Source organism: Trachemys scripta, chromosome 1, assembly GCF_013100865.1.
Source record: "Trachemys scripta elegans isolate TJP31775 chromosome 1, CAS_Tse_1.0, whole genome shotgun sequence".
Lineage (NCBI taxonomy): Eukaryota > Metazoa > Chordata > Testudines > Emydidae > Trachemys > Trachemys scripta.
This window is the reverse complement of record NC_048298.1, coordinates 342856864-342873834: the sequence shown is the minus strand read 5'-3', so window position 1 is coordinate 342873834 and position 16971 is coordinate 342856864. Positions and strand designations below refer to the sequence as shown.

General features: G+C 42.5%; 1 protein-coding gene across 1 annotated transcript; it reads left to right on the top strand.

Moving 5' to 3' along the window:
* The first annotated feature begins 12933 nt into the window (after positions 1-12933).
* Positions 12934-13881, top strand: LOC117872932 (olfactory receptor 52M1-like). Its single transcript, XM_034761798.1, has one exon. The coding sequence runs from the start codon at positions 12934-12936 to the stop codon at positions 13879-13881; it is 948 nt and encodes a 315-aa protein (XP_034617689.1).
* Positions 13882-16971: the final 3090 nt, after the last annotated feature.

Here is a 16971-nt window from a genome sequence, read left to right as displayed (position 1 = left end):
AAGCCTGCTAAACAACCAGTGTGGCCCCTGGGCAATTGAGATAGAAAAGGAGCACTTAAAGATGGTAAAGTCATTGTGGAGACACTAAATTAATTCTTTGCTTCAGTCTTCACGGCTGAGGCTATTAGGGAGATTCCCAAACATGAACCATCCTTTGTAGGTGAAATATCTGAGGAATTGTCACAGATTGAAGTATCACTAGAGGAGTGTCCTAACTATAAAGGGAAGGGTAACAGCCCTCCTGTGTACAATACTATAAATTCCCTCCTGGCCAGAGACTCCAAAATCCTTTTACCTGTAAAGGGTTAAGAAGCTCAGGTAACCTGGCTGATACCTGACCCAAAGGACCAATAAGGGGGCAAGATACTTTCAAATCTTGGTGGGGGGAAGGCTTTTATTTGTGCTCTTTGTTTTGGGGGAGTTCGCTCTTGGGACTAAGAGGGACCAGACATCAATCCATGCTCTCCAAATCTTTCTGAACAAGTCTCTCATATTTCAATCTTCTAAGTACAGCCAGGCAAGGGGTGTTAGATTTATCTTTGTTTTCTCAACTTGTAAATGTACCTTTTGCTAGAGTGTTTATCTCTGTTTGCTGTAACTTTGAATCTAAGGCTAGAGGGGGTTTCTCTGAGCTCTTTAAGTTTGATTACCCTGTAAAGTTATTTTCCATCCTGATTTTACAGATGATTTTTACCTTTTTCTTTAATTAAAAGCCTTATTTTTAAAACCTGATTGATTTTTCCTTGTTTTTAGATCCAAGGGGGTTGGATCTGGACCCACCAGGAGTTGGTGGGAGAAAGGAGGGGGGATGGTTAATTTCTCCTTGTTTTAAGATCCAAGGTGTTGGATCTGTGTTCACCAGGGAGTTGGTGCAAGAGTCTCTCAAGGCTACCCAGGGAAGGGAGTTAACCCATTTGGGAGTGGTGGCAGGAGACCAGATCTAAGCTGGTAGTTAAGCTTAGAAGTTTCATGCAGGCCCCCACATTTGTACCCTAAAGTTCAGAGTGGGGAAGGAGCCTTGACAAGGAGGCTTTGGAATTAATTGATAAACTTAACGATAACAAGTCACACATCTCAAAAAAAATATACTGGCATTAGAAAAGGTTCAGAGAAGGGCAACTAAAATGATTAGGGGTTTGGAACGGGTTCATAGGAGGAGAGATTAAAGAGGCTAGGACTTGTCAGCTTGGAAAAGAGGAGACTAAGGGGGGATATGATAGAGGTATTTAAGGGTACATCTACACTACAGCGGGGAGTCGATTTAAGATACTCAAATTCAGCTTCGTGAATAGCGTAGCTGAATTCGAAATATTGCAGCCAACTTACCCCGTTGTGAGGACGGCGGCAAAATCGACTTCTGCTGCTTTTTGTCGGCGGCGCTTACTACCACCTCCGCTGGTGGAGTTAGAGCGCCGATTTGGGGATCGATTGTCGCGTCCCGACGGGACGCGATAAATCGATCCCCGAGAGGTCGATTTCTACCCGCCGATTCAGGCGGGTAGTATAGACCAGACCTAAGATCATGAGTGGTGTGGAGAAAGTGAATAAGGAAATGTAATTTACTTATTCCCATAATACAAGAACTAGGGGCCACCAAATGAAATTAATCGGCAGCAGGTTTAAAACAAATAAAAGGAAGTTCTTCTTCACACAGCGCACAGTCGACTTGTGGAACTCCTTGCCTGAGGAGGTTGTGAAGGCTAGGACTATAACAGGGTTTTCAAAGAGAACTGGATAAATTCATGGAGGTTAAATCCATTAATGGCTATTAACCAGGACGGGTAAGGAATGGTGTTCCTAGCCTCTGTTTGTCTGACGGTAGAGATGGATGGCAGGAGAGAGATCACTTGATCATTACCTGTTAGGTTCACTCCCTCTGGGGCATCTGGCATTGGCCACTGTCGGTAGACAGGATACTGGGCTAGATGGGCCTTTGGTCTGACCCAGTACGGCCGTTCTTATGTTCTTATATATAATGCTTATACAGGGTAAATTCATAAATTGTCCTCCCTCTATAACACTGATAGAGAGATGTGCAAAGCTGTTTGCTCCCCCAAGTATTAATCACTTACCCTGGGTTTATTAATAAACAAAAGCCATTTTATTAAGTATAAAAAGTAGTATTTAATGGTTTCAAGTAATAAGAGACAGGACTACATAAGTAAAAAATACAAAATAAAGCAAAACCACTCAAGTCTAAGCCTAATATATTAAGAAACTGATTATAGGATGTATCTCACCTTCAAAGATGTTCCAATAAATTTCTTTCACAGACCAGCCTACTTCCTAGACTGGGCCAGGACTTCCCCCTGGTACATTCTTTGATAGATCCAGCAGACATCTCCAGTGGTAACCAGGTGTTTTCTCATGACTGGCTGCCTCCTTTGTCCTGCTCCACCCACTTTTATTGCTTTGGCACAAGGTGGGAATCTTTCATCTCTCTGGGCCCCCATCCACGCCTCAACAATGAAAAAGTAAAAGGATTAAGATGGATTCCTCTATCATGTAACATGGTCACATGCCACTGTAAGACCCTAGTCTCCATTGTTCCTGGTTTGGCCCACACATACACAGGAAGGTTTGCAGATAAATAAACCATTTACAACCAATTGTCTGGGTCATTGGGAGCCATCAAGATTCTAAACGACCATTGATGGTCCACAGTTTGCAGAGTTACAATAGGACCTTAGAGTTATATTTCATATTTTTAGCTTCAGATACAAGAATGATACATGCATACAAATAGGAGGAATATACTCTGTGGGTTATAAACTTTGTTAAGATACCTTACAAGAGACCTTTTGCATAAAGAATATTCCACTTACAACACATTCACATTCATAAGCATATTTCCATAAAACCTATGAAGTGCAACGTCACAGTATATTCTTACTTTATTACTAATGCTGTGGAGATAGAGACCCCAGCAAGCTTCCTGGTTTCTATCTCAGCTTTGGGGGAAAGTGGAGTCTAGTGGGTTACAGCAGGGAGTAGATAGATATGGTTTCTATATAAGAAAGCTCTACTGGGTGAAGACAACATTCCATCCAGCCCAGGGTCGTGTCTTCTGATCGTGACCAATGGCATGTGCTTCAGAGGAAATGAACAGAACAGGTAATAATTAAGTGATTCATGCCCTGTCACTCACTCACAGCTTCTGGCAAACAGATCCTAGGGACATGATCCCACCCCATCATGGCTAATACCCATTAATTGACCTATCCATGAACATACCTAATTTTACTGCAACTGTGTTATTGTTTTGGCCTTCAAAACCTCCTCTGGCAAGAGGTCCACAGGTTGACTGTGAATAAATAATTCTTTTTGTTTGTTTTAGATCTTCTCCTTCTTAATTTCATTGGGTGACACCTAGTTCTTGTGTTATGTTAAGGATTACATAATATTTCTTCATTCAGTTTCTCCACACCTGTCATGATTTTATCAATCTCTCTCATACCCCCCTGAGTCATCTGTTTTGCAAGCTGAAATGTCCCAATCTGTTTCACCTCTTCTCCTACGTTTTCCAATTCCAACATATCTTTTTTGGGATGGGGTGAAAAGATCTGCATTCAGTATTCAATATGTGGGCATAGCATGGATTTCTGTAGAGGCAATAAGATATTTTTCGGTCTTATTATCTATCCTTTCTTCATGATTACCAACATTTTATTTGCTTTTTTGCTTGCCACTGCATATTGAGCAGATATTTTAACCCTATTAATTCACATTTGATTGTATCAACCATCTGTATCCTTATTTCTTTGGGATTTTCCTCGACTCTTCCCTCATCGCTTTGTACTAAGGGGCAGGAGGCATCTGTATATATATAAAAAGTCATTAAAGTCTATCAGCCCTAACGAGATCTCGCCTGGACAGAAGAAGGGAGTAACTGCATTCTAGATAAAAAACAGTTTTCTCAAATTTCCTTGCAGAGGGGCAGGCATGGAAGGAATGGAACCTCACCAGAAAAGGAAGAGAGAGAGGAGGTGTTGGTCCAGCCCTTTAAAACCACAGAGACTGCCAGAGAAATCTGGGGTAGGAGACAGGCACAAGGGCTGGGGAGGGGACTCTGCTAGCAGGGCGATGGCTACAGCAGAGAGTCCCGCTGGAGGAGAAGTCAGGGGTTGTAGGAGTTGGCACTTGGACACCCCAGAGAGCTCTGACCATATCCCAGTGTAGGCTCCAGGGTGATGTTGAAAAAAAAATTAATTGACATCCCTAGAAGTAAACAGTGAGGTGGCAAAATGTGCAGATGATACACAACTATTCAAGACACTTGAGTCCCAGGCAGACTGAGAGGAGCTACAGAAGGATCTCTCAAAATTGCATGACTGGGCAACAAAATGGCAGATAAAATTCAGTGTTTACAAATGCAAGTAATGCACATTGAAAACATATTCCCAGCTATACATAGAAAATGATGGTGTCTAAATTAGCTTTTACCATTCAAGAAAAATCTTGAAGTCATTGTGGATAGTTCTCCAAAAAATCTACTCAATATGCAGTGGCAATCCAAAAAGCCAACAGAATGTTGGGAATCATTAGGAAAGGGTGAGATAATAGGAGGGAAAATATATTGCCTCTATCTATACCTATGCTATGCCGACATATTGAATACTGCATGCAGATCTGATTGCCCCATTTCAAAAAAAGATATATTTGAATTGGAAAAGGTACAGAGAAGGGCAAGAGAAATGATTAGGGATATCAAACAATTTCGGTATGATTTGAGATGAAAAAGACTGGGAGTTGTCAGCTTGGAAAAGAGATGACTAAGGGGGGGTATGAGAGAGGTCCATAAAATCATGACTGGTGTGGAGAAAGTAAATAAGGAAATGTTATTTAGTCCTTCTCATAAGACAAGAACTAGGTGTCACCCAATGAAATTAATAGGTAGCAGGTTTAAAACAAATGGATGGAAGTATTTTTTCACACAACTCACAGTCAGTCTCTGGAGCTCTTTGCCACAGGATGTTGTGAAGGCCAAGACTCTAACGAGGTTCCAAAATGAACTAGAGATATTCATGGACGATTGGTCCATTAATGGATAGTAGCCAGGATGGGCAGAGGTGTTGACCCTAGCCTTTGTTTGCAAGAGGCTGGGAATGGGTGCTGGTGGACATTACATGTTCTTTTCCTTCCCTCTGTGTCACCTGGAATTGGCCACTGTCAGAAGACAGGATACTGAACTAGAAAGATCTTTGGTCTGACCAAGTATGATTATTCTCATGGTCACTGAGGTAGGACATGGTGTGGTCACCTGAATGTGGGTGTCTCTTGTGCTCTCTAAATTAAAACATTCTTTTAACATCCTGTGCCTGGGTTTCCAGGGCGGCCCATAGTGAGATTAACCAATTAGGGCAAACTGAAAAGACTGGAGCTGACCCAAATGGGTGGTTATTCTAATACTTGTATTTCCCAAGCCAGCAACAGAACAGCTTTCACAATGATTTACTGATTACACAGAAAACAAAATACAGTTCACTTCCAGCAATCCAGCGTTTGGTTTCCACCAAGATAGACGATTCATGTATGATGATGATTATATCAAGCGGAGTGCCCTGGGGTCGGTGATGGGGCTTGTTTTGTTGAACATATTCATTAATGATCTGGATGAGGGGATGGATTTCACCCTCAGCAAGTTTGTGGATGACACTAATCTTGGGGGAGAGGTAGATACCCTTAGGGGTAGGGATAGGATCCAGAGTGACCTAGACAAATTGGAGGATATGGACAAAAGAAATCTGATGATGTTCAACAAGGACAATGCAGAGTCCTGCATGCATTGTCACAGGCTGCAAACCAACTGGCTAAGTGGCAGTTCTACAGAAAACAACCTGGGGAGTACAGTGGATGAGAAGCTGCACATAAGTCAAGAGTGTGCCCTTGTTGCCTAGAAGGCTAACGGCATATTGAGCTGCATTCGTAGGAGCATTGCCAGCAGAATGAGGAAAATTATTATTCCCCTCTATTTGGAACTGGTGAGGCCTTATCTGGAGTATTATGTCCAGTTTGATGGCCCCCCACTGCAGAAAGGATGTCGATAAATTGGAGCGAGTCCACTGGAGGACAATAAAAATGATCACGGAGCTGGGGTACATGACTTACGAGGAGAGGCTGAAGGAACTGGGCTTATTTGGTCAGTAGAAGAGAAGGGTAAGGCGGATTTCATAGCAGCCTTCAACTAGTTGAAGGAGGTTTCCAAAGAGGTTAGAGCAAGACCAGGGGTAGGCAACCTATGGCACGCGTGCAGAAGGCGGCATGCAAGCTGATTTTCAGTGGCACTCACACTGCCTGGCACCTGGCCACCGGTCTGGGGGGCTCTGCATTTTAATTTAATTTTAAATGAAGCTTCTTAAACATTTAAAAAAAACTTATTTACTTTACATACAACAATAGTTTAGTTATATTATAGTCTGATGGAAAGAGACCTTCTAAAAATGTTAAAATGTATGACTGGCATGCGAAACCTTAAAATAGAATGAATAAATGTAGACTCGGCACACCACTTCTGAAAGGTTGCTGACCCCTGAGCGAGACTGTTCTCAATGGTGGCAGAGGACAGAAGAAAAAGCAATGATCTGAAGTTGAAGTGGGAGAGGTGTAGATTGGATATTAGGAAAAAGTATTTCACTGGGAGGGTGGCGAAGTATTGGAATGGGTTACCTAGGGAAGCGGTGGTATCTCTATCATTAGAGGTTTTTAAGGCCCGGCTCGACATAACCCTAGCTGGGATGATTTCGGTAGAGTTGGTCCTGCTTTTAGCACTGGTTGGAAAATATGACTTCCTGAGGTCTCTTCAATCCCTAATCTTCTGTAGTTCTATACTTTAAAATGCTCTATCAACCTCAAAGGACTGTCACATCACCTCCCAGATCAAATAAGTGAATATTTCAGATCTTACCCAAATATACACTTACAGCCAATTCTTATTAACCGAATTAAGATTTATTAAAAAAAAAAAACTAAAGAAAGGAGAGTATTGGTTAAAAGATCATTATACATACAGACATGAATAGAGTTCTTAATTCAGTTTCATAGTAGAGATGGTGGGCTTCAGAGTTGCACAGAGTTCCTTCTAAATTTAGGCCATAGCTTATTGTCCAATGTCAAAGTATTCAATATCAGGGAGATCTAGGGTGTAACTGGAGACCACAATCTTGTGTCTCTAGCTTTCCCTGATGAAGCTTAAGCAGATCTGAAATAAAAAGGATATGGTCCCAGGAGCCCTTTATACAGTTCCAGGGCAGCACAACAGTCCTTAGGTGAACAATACACTTTTGAAGTAACATTATATTTCCTAAACATCACCAGTAATTATCTACCTGCATTAACGTAACATAATTATCCATTAAGCAGTTTATAGACAGTTTACCACAAACGTTAAAGAGACATATAGACAATGATATTATTACACCCAATTTTTACCCAATAATATTTCCTTTTGATCTTTGAATTAACAGAATACAGCCTTACACAGGAACCATTTGGTTACATGGTTCAGCTCTATCTCACTATAAGCAGACTACAAGAGTCACTCTCTTCTTCCAATTCTTTAACTATACAAGTCTACATTTCAAAGCTCTAGACCAGTGTTCCCCAAATAGGGATGCCGCTCGTGTAGGGAAAGACCCTGGCGGGTTCGGGCCGGTTTGTTTACATGCCACGTCATAAGACCAGCCGATTGCGGCTCTCACTGGCCTCGGTTTGCTGCTCCAGGCCAATTGGAGCTGCTGGAAGACTATCTAACATGGAATGGCCCCAATTACCATATACATACTTTTCTAACATGTTTCTATACATTGAAATTAGGTGACAATGGAACAGATGCCTCGGGAGGTCGTAGAAGCACCTTCAGTGGAGGCTTTCCAAAAAAAGCTGGATAGTCAACTGTCTAGGATGGTTTAGATGCAAAAAATCCTGCATCCTGGCAGGGGTCACACTAGATGATGATATAAAATCTTTTGTAGACCAGGTCTTAATCATACTATAGTTATGGAGCTTAATACAGGAGTACATGGGTGAAATGTAATGGCGCATTTATACAGGATGTCATTCTGGATGATCTAACGGTCCCTTCTGACCTTCAATCCTATGACTGTATTGATACAGAAAATAAATCAGGTCCTGTGCCCATTTTCCCATAGCTACAGATGAAGGTCAAACGATGGTTGCCAGCTACAAAGTGTTAGTAACTTGAATGACGGTGGATACAGCACCCCTGTTCAGTACAGACGGGAAAATTTGTTCAATGTCTTTCCAGTACTTAAAAGCTCAAGTGCTCTGTATAGGAAAAATACCCCAGATTCACCCGATAAGCAGGCAACGTGTTCAGCTATGGGAATCAAAGTGCCCCAAAGCTGGGACAGTCCTGGGAAGTCTGAATGAGACTGAAACATTAAATTTCAGTTCCACCGGGGAGAGGCTGGGAGGAATTGAAGAGAGAGGGCAAGAACAAATCCAGTGCAAACACTAATCCAGTCTCCATCCTATCTATAGGTTGCCCCTTTTTCCATGGTATCTTGGGGGGGAAGACAAGGCCACTATCCCCAGGAACATTTAATTAGTGTTGCTTTTACTAAGTCTGTTCCCCTGAAGTAATCCCAGTGACTGTGATTTGTGAGCAGGTCTCTGAGTGGGAGCCGAAATGGACACCCGTAGTTCATCCTTCCCAGGAGTGGGGAGCTCACAAACTCCAGCAAGTTCAGAAAACCTCAGATTCACCCTGAGAGGATCATGCAGACTCAGGCTCTGCTCATCCACAAAATGACCAGTCCCTGCCAGAGGAGGAGTCCATTTCCCTTCTGGCGTGGTGGACAGACCGTGGTTAAGGCAGGGAAGTCACAATTCCGGGATTTGCCTGCCATCCTCACACTCAGTCTCTGTGTGACCTTGGCCAAATCCTGACTCCCTGTGCCCCAGTTTACCTATCTGTATAATGGGGATACGTTCAAAGTGACTTTCTTTTGCTAGGTGTTTTCAAGATTCTTCAATGAAAGGTGCTGCACAATATAATGGTAGTTACTGATGAGAATTACTGATTGGTGATACCAAAACAATAGCCCTGTGTATTTACAGAAAATGTTTTTGTCCCCGCACAGTCATCTCTCTACAGATCTGTCTGTCTACTAAATATCTATCCCCACTAAGCATTTACAGGGTTTCATACCGTATGGCGCTCCACGCATTATCCCTTGTTTTCTTCCTAATTAACTATAATTTTTAAATATACACAAATACACAAAACAGCCAATTCCCCTCTGACTCTGCCCAGAGCCAAAGAAGGTCCCTTCATTACTGTTTACTCCTGAAGCTGGATAATTAGCACAGAAGCGGAGACAGTCTTGTCTCCAGCCTGTTTACATACAGATTCCCTTTTCCCCCTTAGAGGCTGAGCAAACCCCACTGGGAAATGCATAGAACTATATTATGAATGGTGCAAACCCCTGTGTTGGCTCTCGGTGTGGGATCCTGCTGCAGATGCTGGGGTGAGATAGGTGTGGGACACGGCTACCTGAGGGGGATTCCCAGGGAAGAGACTTCTGTTTAAAAATTCACAGCTACCCATCACTTGCTGAGGAAGTCGTCTGCAAGAAAAACTGAGTGCAACATGGGTGTGATGGGATAGAGAGTAAGTCTGTGGTCTTTTCCAATCGGTGCAGCCATTAAACATCTTAGGGTCCTTGCCAGAGGTGGTGAGTTTCCTGCAGTATCACTGGCCAAAATTTCATTCTTCTGTATGCACCCCAGCCCCTCCCGGCTCATGGCCTGCAGCTCCAAAGTGGCTGCGTTTCAGTGGCACGGTGGATCCTTCAGAATGAAAAGTGTTAGTAAATGTACAATACAAGGCAGAATTCTGAGATCGTGGCCCATATTTTGTTCAGGTCCTAATTCGGCAAATCTCCCCTTGGAGTCAGAACTGAATAAAGACCTCAGGAGCCAGTTGTGTGTTAATGCACAGACACTGTCATCTCCTCCTCTTGCATTTCAGAGCTGTGGCTTTTAATTGGGGAACTGCTACCTGACTTTTATCTGCTGGAATGAATGGAGGTGCTAAGGGGGCTCCTCACTATTACAACCAGAAACATATTTCAGCATGGGCAAGATGTATTTTCTCCTAGTTTCCTTTGAGAAGTCAGCTGAACTGTTATTCTGGAAACTGTCAAAAAACAATTCTGCTGAAAGCAGACATGCAGTTAGGGAAATTTCAGTCCAAATGCCTAAAATTTGGCAAACTTATTAGCAACTGAAAATGCGGTCTTCTTATTGAAGGTGTCAGACAGTCTTAACTATTGGTGTTATATGTTAGACTTGAAATGTAACTGAATGTTCCCTTGTCCGTGTGTTATGAGACACAGTAAATATAAATGCCTGCTCTACTGTTCTACTCTCTTTATTGATAGATCCATATGGTTTAATGTCAGACGGGACCACTAGATTATCCAGTCATACCTTCTCTGTAACACAAGCCCATTAATTTTCACCCAGCTACCCCTATACTGACGCAAAGACTGTGTGTGACTAAGGCCGGATCTACCCTAGGATTTTACATCACAGAATCATAGGACCACAGGGTTAGAAGGGACCTCAAGGGTCAGCTAGTCTATCCCTCTGCCAAGATGTAGGATTTGTTGTGTCTTAGTCATCGAAGATTGATGGCTGCCCATACTTCCTTGGAAAACCTCTATTCAAGGAGCTATCATGATTACCCTGGCCATCTGTTCTATTGTCCTCCTGTTCTTACAGTTAGGAAGTTTTTCATGAGATTTAATTGAAATCTGCTGTGCTGGAGTTTGAACACATTGCCTCTTCTCCTGCCCTTTGTGGAAAGACAGAACAACTTTCTTCCAGCTCTTTATGGCAGTCTTTTAAAGTATTTGAGGACTGTTATCATGTTCCCCCCTTAATCTCCTCTTTTCCAATCCAAACATTCCCAGTTTCTTTGATCATGTGGCTTTGTATTTCACCACTTTGTGATCTTTCTCATGATAAGGTAGATGGAAAAAATCTTGCGTTCACCTAGATATCACCTCTTGGGGAGCTGATGGAAGAAACCCTGCCTGAGGTGTAAGTAGTGTCTACACAGAAGCACTAAGGCAGTGCTGCTATAGCGTTTTAATTCAGACAAGCCTTCAGGCAGATTTTGCAATAAAGCATTCAGTGTGGATCTACTGACACGGAGAGCTAGAGAATCCACCACTTCCCCTCTCAGTTTGTTCCAACCTGTTAAGCACCCTCAGTGCTGAACATTTGCCACTATTTCCAGCTGGAATTTGTCCACGTTCCGCTTCCACCCATTGGACCTTGCTTTGCCTTTCTCCTCTAGATTACAGAGGCCATCACCACGCACAGGTTTCTCCCCATGAAAGTGTCAGCTTCATAATTTTTTTCATAAGTTAAAAAGATGAAACCCTTCAAATCTCTCATGGTCCGACATTGTCTCCAGCCTCCAATCATTTTTGTGGCTCCTTTCAGCACCCTCTCCAATTTTCCAACATCCTTTTAAAATGTGGATCCCAGAACTGGATGAATTTGGTTTCCCCATGTACAGAGGCAAAATCCATCTTCTGCTGCAACTCATCACTCCCTTTTTTATGCCTCCGAGGATTGGCCTTTTGAGTTGATTTTAAACATTGACCTCTAAATCCTTTTCAAGGGTTATTGCACTGCACAATACAGTACCCCAGACTGTGGGTCAGGCCTGCATTCCCTGTTCTGAGAGGATATGTTTGCATTTGACTGTATTAATACATTCACCAATGTAAATATTCTTACCAATGCTCCAGATCAATTGATAAGGCTGCCATCTCCTTAGGGTGACAAGGTGTCTACATTTTTTAGGGACAGTCCCAATATTTGGGGCTTCTTCTTGTATAGGAGCCTATTTCCCCCCACCTAGTCTTGATTTTTTACACTTTCTATCTGGTCACCTTACCTCTCCTCCTCATTTTCAGCACTCTGCCCGTCTTTGGGTTGTCCCAAATTTGCAGTGATTTTCTATTTCCTTTCAGGTCAGTGATGAAACATCAGGCCCAGGACTGATCCCTGCAGAACCCCACTAGAAAAAGCCCCAGTCACTGCAAGTGCTTTCTGAGGTCTCTCAGTCAGCTAGTCTTTGGTCCATTTTCTGTGTGTTCCAATGATATTGTAGAGTGTTATTTATTTTACCTCACTGTTTTCCCTTAATAAATTAAAATGACAGAAAAATCAAAGCTTATTGCATATGCACAGTTCCGTTGATAAACCAAATGTTTACCCTAACAAAAGAATGGATTCAGGTTTCTTCACAAGTCCGGTTTTGCATAAACCTTGTCATTGACTAGCATTATTTATATTCTTGGAATTTTATTCTTGAACTAATCCGATACCAGCTTTTCCATAGTTTCCTAATCCTTTCAAATCTTTTTTTTAATCTTTACCTTCAGTTTTTTAACAGTTTACATTTAAAACACAGGAATTGCCCTAATTTTTTTCTAGGATTCCTTTTCTTCTTCAGATACTTAATATCCTCATTCCTGGTGATCTGTAGCTTTACCAACCATGGATATTTAAGTGATGTCTTTAACGTCCCACACTCGTGTTTCCCACTGCTGCCTCTTGAGGTTACTCCATGCTGAAACGTAGGAATTATTGATGCATGGAGTATCACAAAATATTGAATTGGCGTTAGATGGGTTTGTTGTTCATAGTTCATTTCTCTAAATAATGATAATGTTATTTTTCAGTGTGTGAAGAGTGACCAATCTGCTTCACCCATAAGAACAGCCTCCAGTAGTGCATGTACTGTCTTATATTAACATTGTCTCTCTATTCAGGCATTAGAACTGCGACCATCATCCTAGACCCTGGGCACGTACAGAAAGTCAGGGAAACATACAGTACATGAAGGTTACACACTTGTGCCTCAGAGTTTGACACCTTCACCCCTACTCCATGTCAGACTCCAACACAACCGACATCACCAACCCCTCCACCTTCATCCTGCAGGGCATTCCTGGTCTTGAGGCAGCCCATGTCTGGATTTCCATCCCCTTCTGCACCATGTACATCATAGCCATCTTGGGGAACGTCACTATCCTGTTCATCGTAAAGATAGAGCAGAGCCTCCATGGGCCCATGTACTATTTCCTCTGCATGCTGGCCATCACCGACCTGGTCCTGTCCACGGCCACCGTGCCCAAAATGCTGATTAACTTCTGGTTCAATTCCAGGGAAATAGATTTCAATGCCTGCCTCACCCAGATGTACTTCATTCACTGCTTCTTAATGATGGAGTCTGGGATCCTCATGGCCATGGCTTTGGATCGCTACGTGGCCATCTGTGATCCCCTGAGACATTCCACAATCCTGACAAATTGTGCTGTGGCCAAGGTTGGACTAGCCGTGGTGCTGCGCTGTGGCATAATTGCATTGCCCTTTCCCTTACTAGTGAGGCAGTGGCCATATTGCAGAACCAACATCATCCCCCACACATACTGCAAGCACATAGCTGTGGTAAATCTGGCCTGTGCCGACACGCGCATCAGTAGTTACTACGGCCTCCTTGTGCTCTTCTCTGTAGCAGGTCTGGATCTGCTTTTTATCACCATGTCCTATATCCAGATCCTCAGGGCCATCTTCAGCCTTCCCACAAAGGACGCCCGGCTCAAGACTTTTGGGACCTGCGGCTCCCACCTTTGCTGCATTTTATCTTTCTACCTTCCAGAATTCTTCTACTCCCTCATGCACCGGTTTGGCGACAAAGTGCCTCTTCATGTCCTTGTTCTCATTGCCAATGTGTATCTTCTGGTGCCCCCCTTGCTTAACCCCATCATCTATGGGGTAAGGACAAAACAGATCCGGGACAGGCTGCTCCGGCTCTTTACTCGTAAAGGGACCTAAATGTTTTATTCTGGTGCCCTGGCTCTGTGTAGAGATGGCTGGTGTGTAGAGATGGTTGGTAACATGGTGATGGGCCCCCTTTCCTGAATCACTTCCTGGACAGTCAGAGAGACATTAAACCCTTTTATGACCTTATTGTGCTGTGTCAGTATGTCAATCTGGGGAATCAGTCTATGTACAATTCACTGGTTTGAAACCTTTGTAATTACTGAAAACTAGACCCCTGCAGGCCCGACCCTGCCCTCGCTCTTCCAACAAGACTCCTTCCCTGTTGTGCCTCTTCCTCACAAAGGCCCCACTTCTGTTGCTTGTTCCTCTCTTCCCCTCCCCTTGTCAGTCACTTGTATTCCTCCACTCTCCCCACCCCAGGTGATGGGAGCCATTTCAGATTTTTTTAGGCGTTGCCACTTTAACCGTCTAATTTTCTGGCAGAAGAAAAGTATATAATTTCTATATAAAAGAAAGAAAAGTAAATGAATATTAAACCCACTCAGCTCTAATATAAACATGTTCTGACATCTTGTGGAAAGTCACTTAAGGAACACAGTTTAGGATTAAAATTTTAATGTATATGTGACAGGATCGGTCACAGAGATCCCCCTGGGACTGTCATCTGATGTGTTGAAATTACCTCTGAGCCAGTCTTCCCTGACAGCTTGGGATTTTCAGAACCCTGTCTGTGGGTTATAAACTTTGTTAAGATACCTTACAAGAGACCTTTTGCATAAAGAATATTCCAGTTACAACACATTCACATTCATAAGCATATTTCCATAAAACCTATGAAGTGCAACGTCACAGTATATTCTTACTTTATTACTAATGCTGTGGAGATAGAGACCCCAGCAAGCTTCCTGTTTCTATCTCAGCTTTGGGGGGAGAGTGGAGTCTAGTGGGTTACAGCACGGGGTAGATAGATATGGTTTCTATATAAGAAAGCTCTACTGGGTGAAGACAACATTCCATCCAGCCCAGGGTCCTGTCTTCTGATCGTGACCAATGCCATGTGCTTCAGAGGGAATGAACAGAACAGGTAATAATTAAGTGATTCATGCCCTGTCTCTCACTCACAGCTTCTGGCAAACAGATCCTAGGGACATGATCCCACCCCATCGTGGCTAATACCCATTAATTGACCTATCCATGAACATACCTAATTTTACTTCAACTGTGTTATTGTTTTGGCCTTCATAACCTCCTCTGGCAAGAGGTCCACAGGTTGACTGTGAATAAATAATTCTTTTTGTTTGTTTTAGATCTTCTCCTTCTTAATTTCATTGGGTGACACCTAGTTCTTGTGTTATGTTAAGGATTACATAATATTTCTTCATTCAGTTTCTCCACACCTGTCATGATTTTATCAATCTCTCTCATATCCCCCTGAGTCATCTGTTTTGCAAGCTGAAATGTCCCAATCTGTTTCACCTCTTCTCCTACGTTTTCCAATTCCAACATATCTTTTTTGGGATGGGGTGATCAGATCTGCATTCAGTATTCAATATGTGGGCATAGCATGGATTTCTATAGAGGCAATAAGATATTTTTCTGTCTTATTATCTATCCTTTCTTCATGATTACCAATATTCTGTTCGCTTTTTTGATTGCCACTGCACATTGAGCAGATATTTTAACCCTATTCATTCACATTTGATTGTATCAACCATCTGTATCCTTATTTCTTTGGGATTTTCCTCGACTCTTCCCTCACCCTCTTTGTAGTAAGGGGCAGGAGGCATCTGTGTGTGTGTGTATATATATCTATATATATCTATATCTATATATATAGATATAGATAGATAGATATAAAGTAATCATTAGATCTCACTTGGAGAGAGAAGGGAGTAAATGCATTCTAGATAAAAAACAGTTTTCTCCAGCTTCTCTGCAGAGGGGTGCGCATGGAAGGAATGGAACCTCACCAGAAAGGGAACAGAGAGAGGAGGTGTTGGTCCAGCCCTTTAAAACCACAGAGACTGCCAGAGAAATCTGGGGTAGGAGACAGGCACAAGGGCCGGAGAGGGGACTCTGCTAGCAGGGTGATGGCTACAGCAGAGAGTCCAGCTGGAGGAGAAATCAGGGGTCCAGGAGTTGGCCCTTGGACACCCCAGAGAGCTCTGACCATATCCCAGTGTATGCTCCAGGGTGATGTTGAAACAAAACATTCATTGCTTGACAGCCCTTGTAAACAGTGAAGTGGCAAAATTTACAGATGATACAAAACTATTCAAGACAGTTTAAGTCCCTGAGAAAAGCTACAAAATTATCTCTCAAAACGACATTACTGGGCAACACAATGGCAGATAAAATTCAGTGTTGACAAATGCAAGTAACGTACATTGGAAAACATATTCCCAGCTATACAAAGAAAATGATGGGGTCTAAATTAGCTTTTACCATTCAAGAAAGTCCTTGAAGTCATTGTGGATAGTTCTCCAAAAACATCCACTCAATATGCAGTGGCAGTCCAAAAAGCCAACAGAATGTTGGGAATCATTAGGAAAGGGTGAGATAATAGGAGGGAAAATATATTGCCTCTATCTATACTTATGCTATGCCGACATATTGAATACTGAATGCAGATCTGATTGCCCCATTTCAAAAAAAGATATATTTGAATTGGGAAAGGTACAGAGAAGGGCAAGAGAAATGATTAGGGCTATCAAACAATTTCGGTATGATTTGAGATGAAAAAGACGGGAGTTGGCAGCTTGGAGAAGTGATGACTAAGGGGGGTATGCGAGAAGTCTATAAAATTATGACTGGTGTGGAGAAAGTAAATAGGGAAATGTTATTTACTCCTTCTCATAACACAAGAACTAGGTGTCACCCAATGAAATTAATAGGTAGCAGGTTTAAAACAATGAAAGGAAGTATTTTTTCGCACAACTCACTGTCAGCCTCTGGAACTCTTTGCCACAAACGAACTAGAGATATTCATGGATGATTAGTCCATTAATGCATAGTAACCAGGATGGGAAGAGGTGATGTCCCTAGCTTCTGTTTGCAAGAGGCTGGGAATGGGTGCTGGCGGACATTGCCTGTTCTTTTCATTCCCTCTGTGTCACCTGGAATTGGCCACTGTCAGAAGAC

Bases quoted from the DNA above. Each gene is read 5' to 3' on its own strand.
- LOC117872932 (XM_034761798.1), top strand. From the start codon at position 12,934: ATGTCAGACTCCAACACAACCGACATCACCAACCCCTCCACCTTCATC.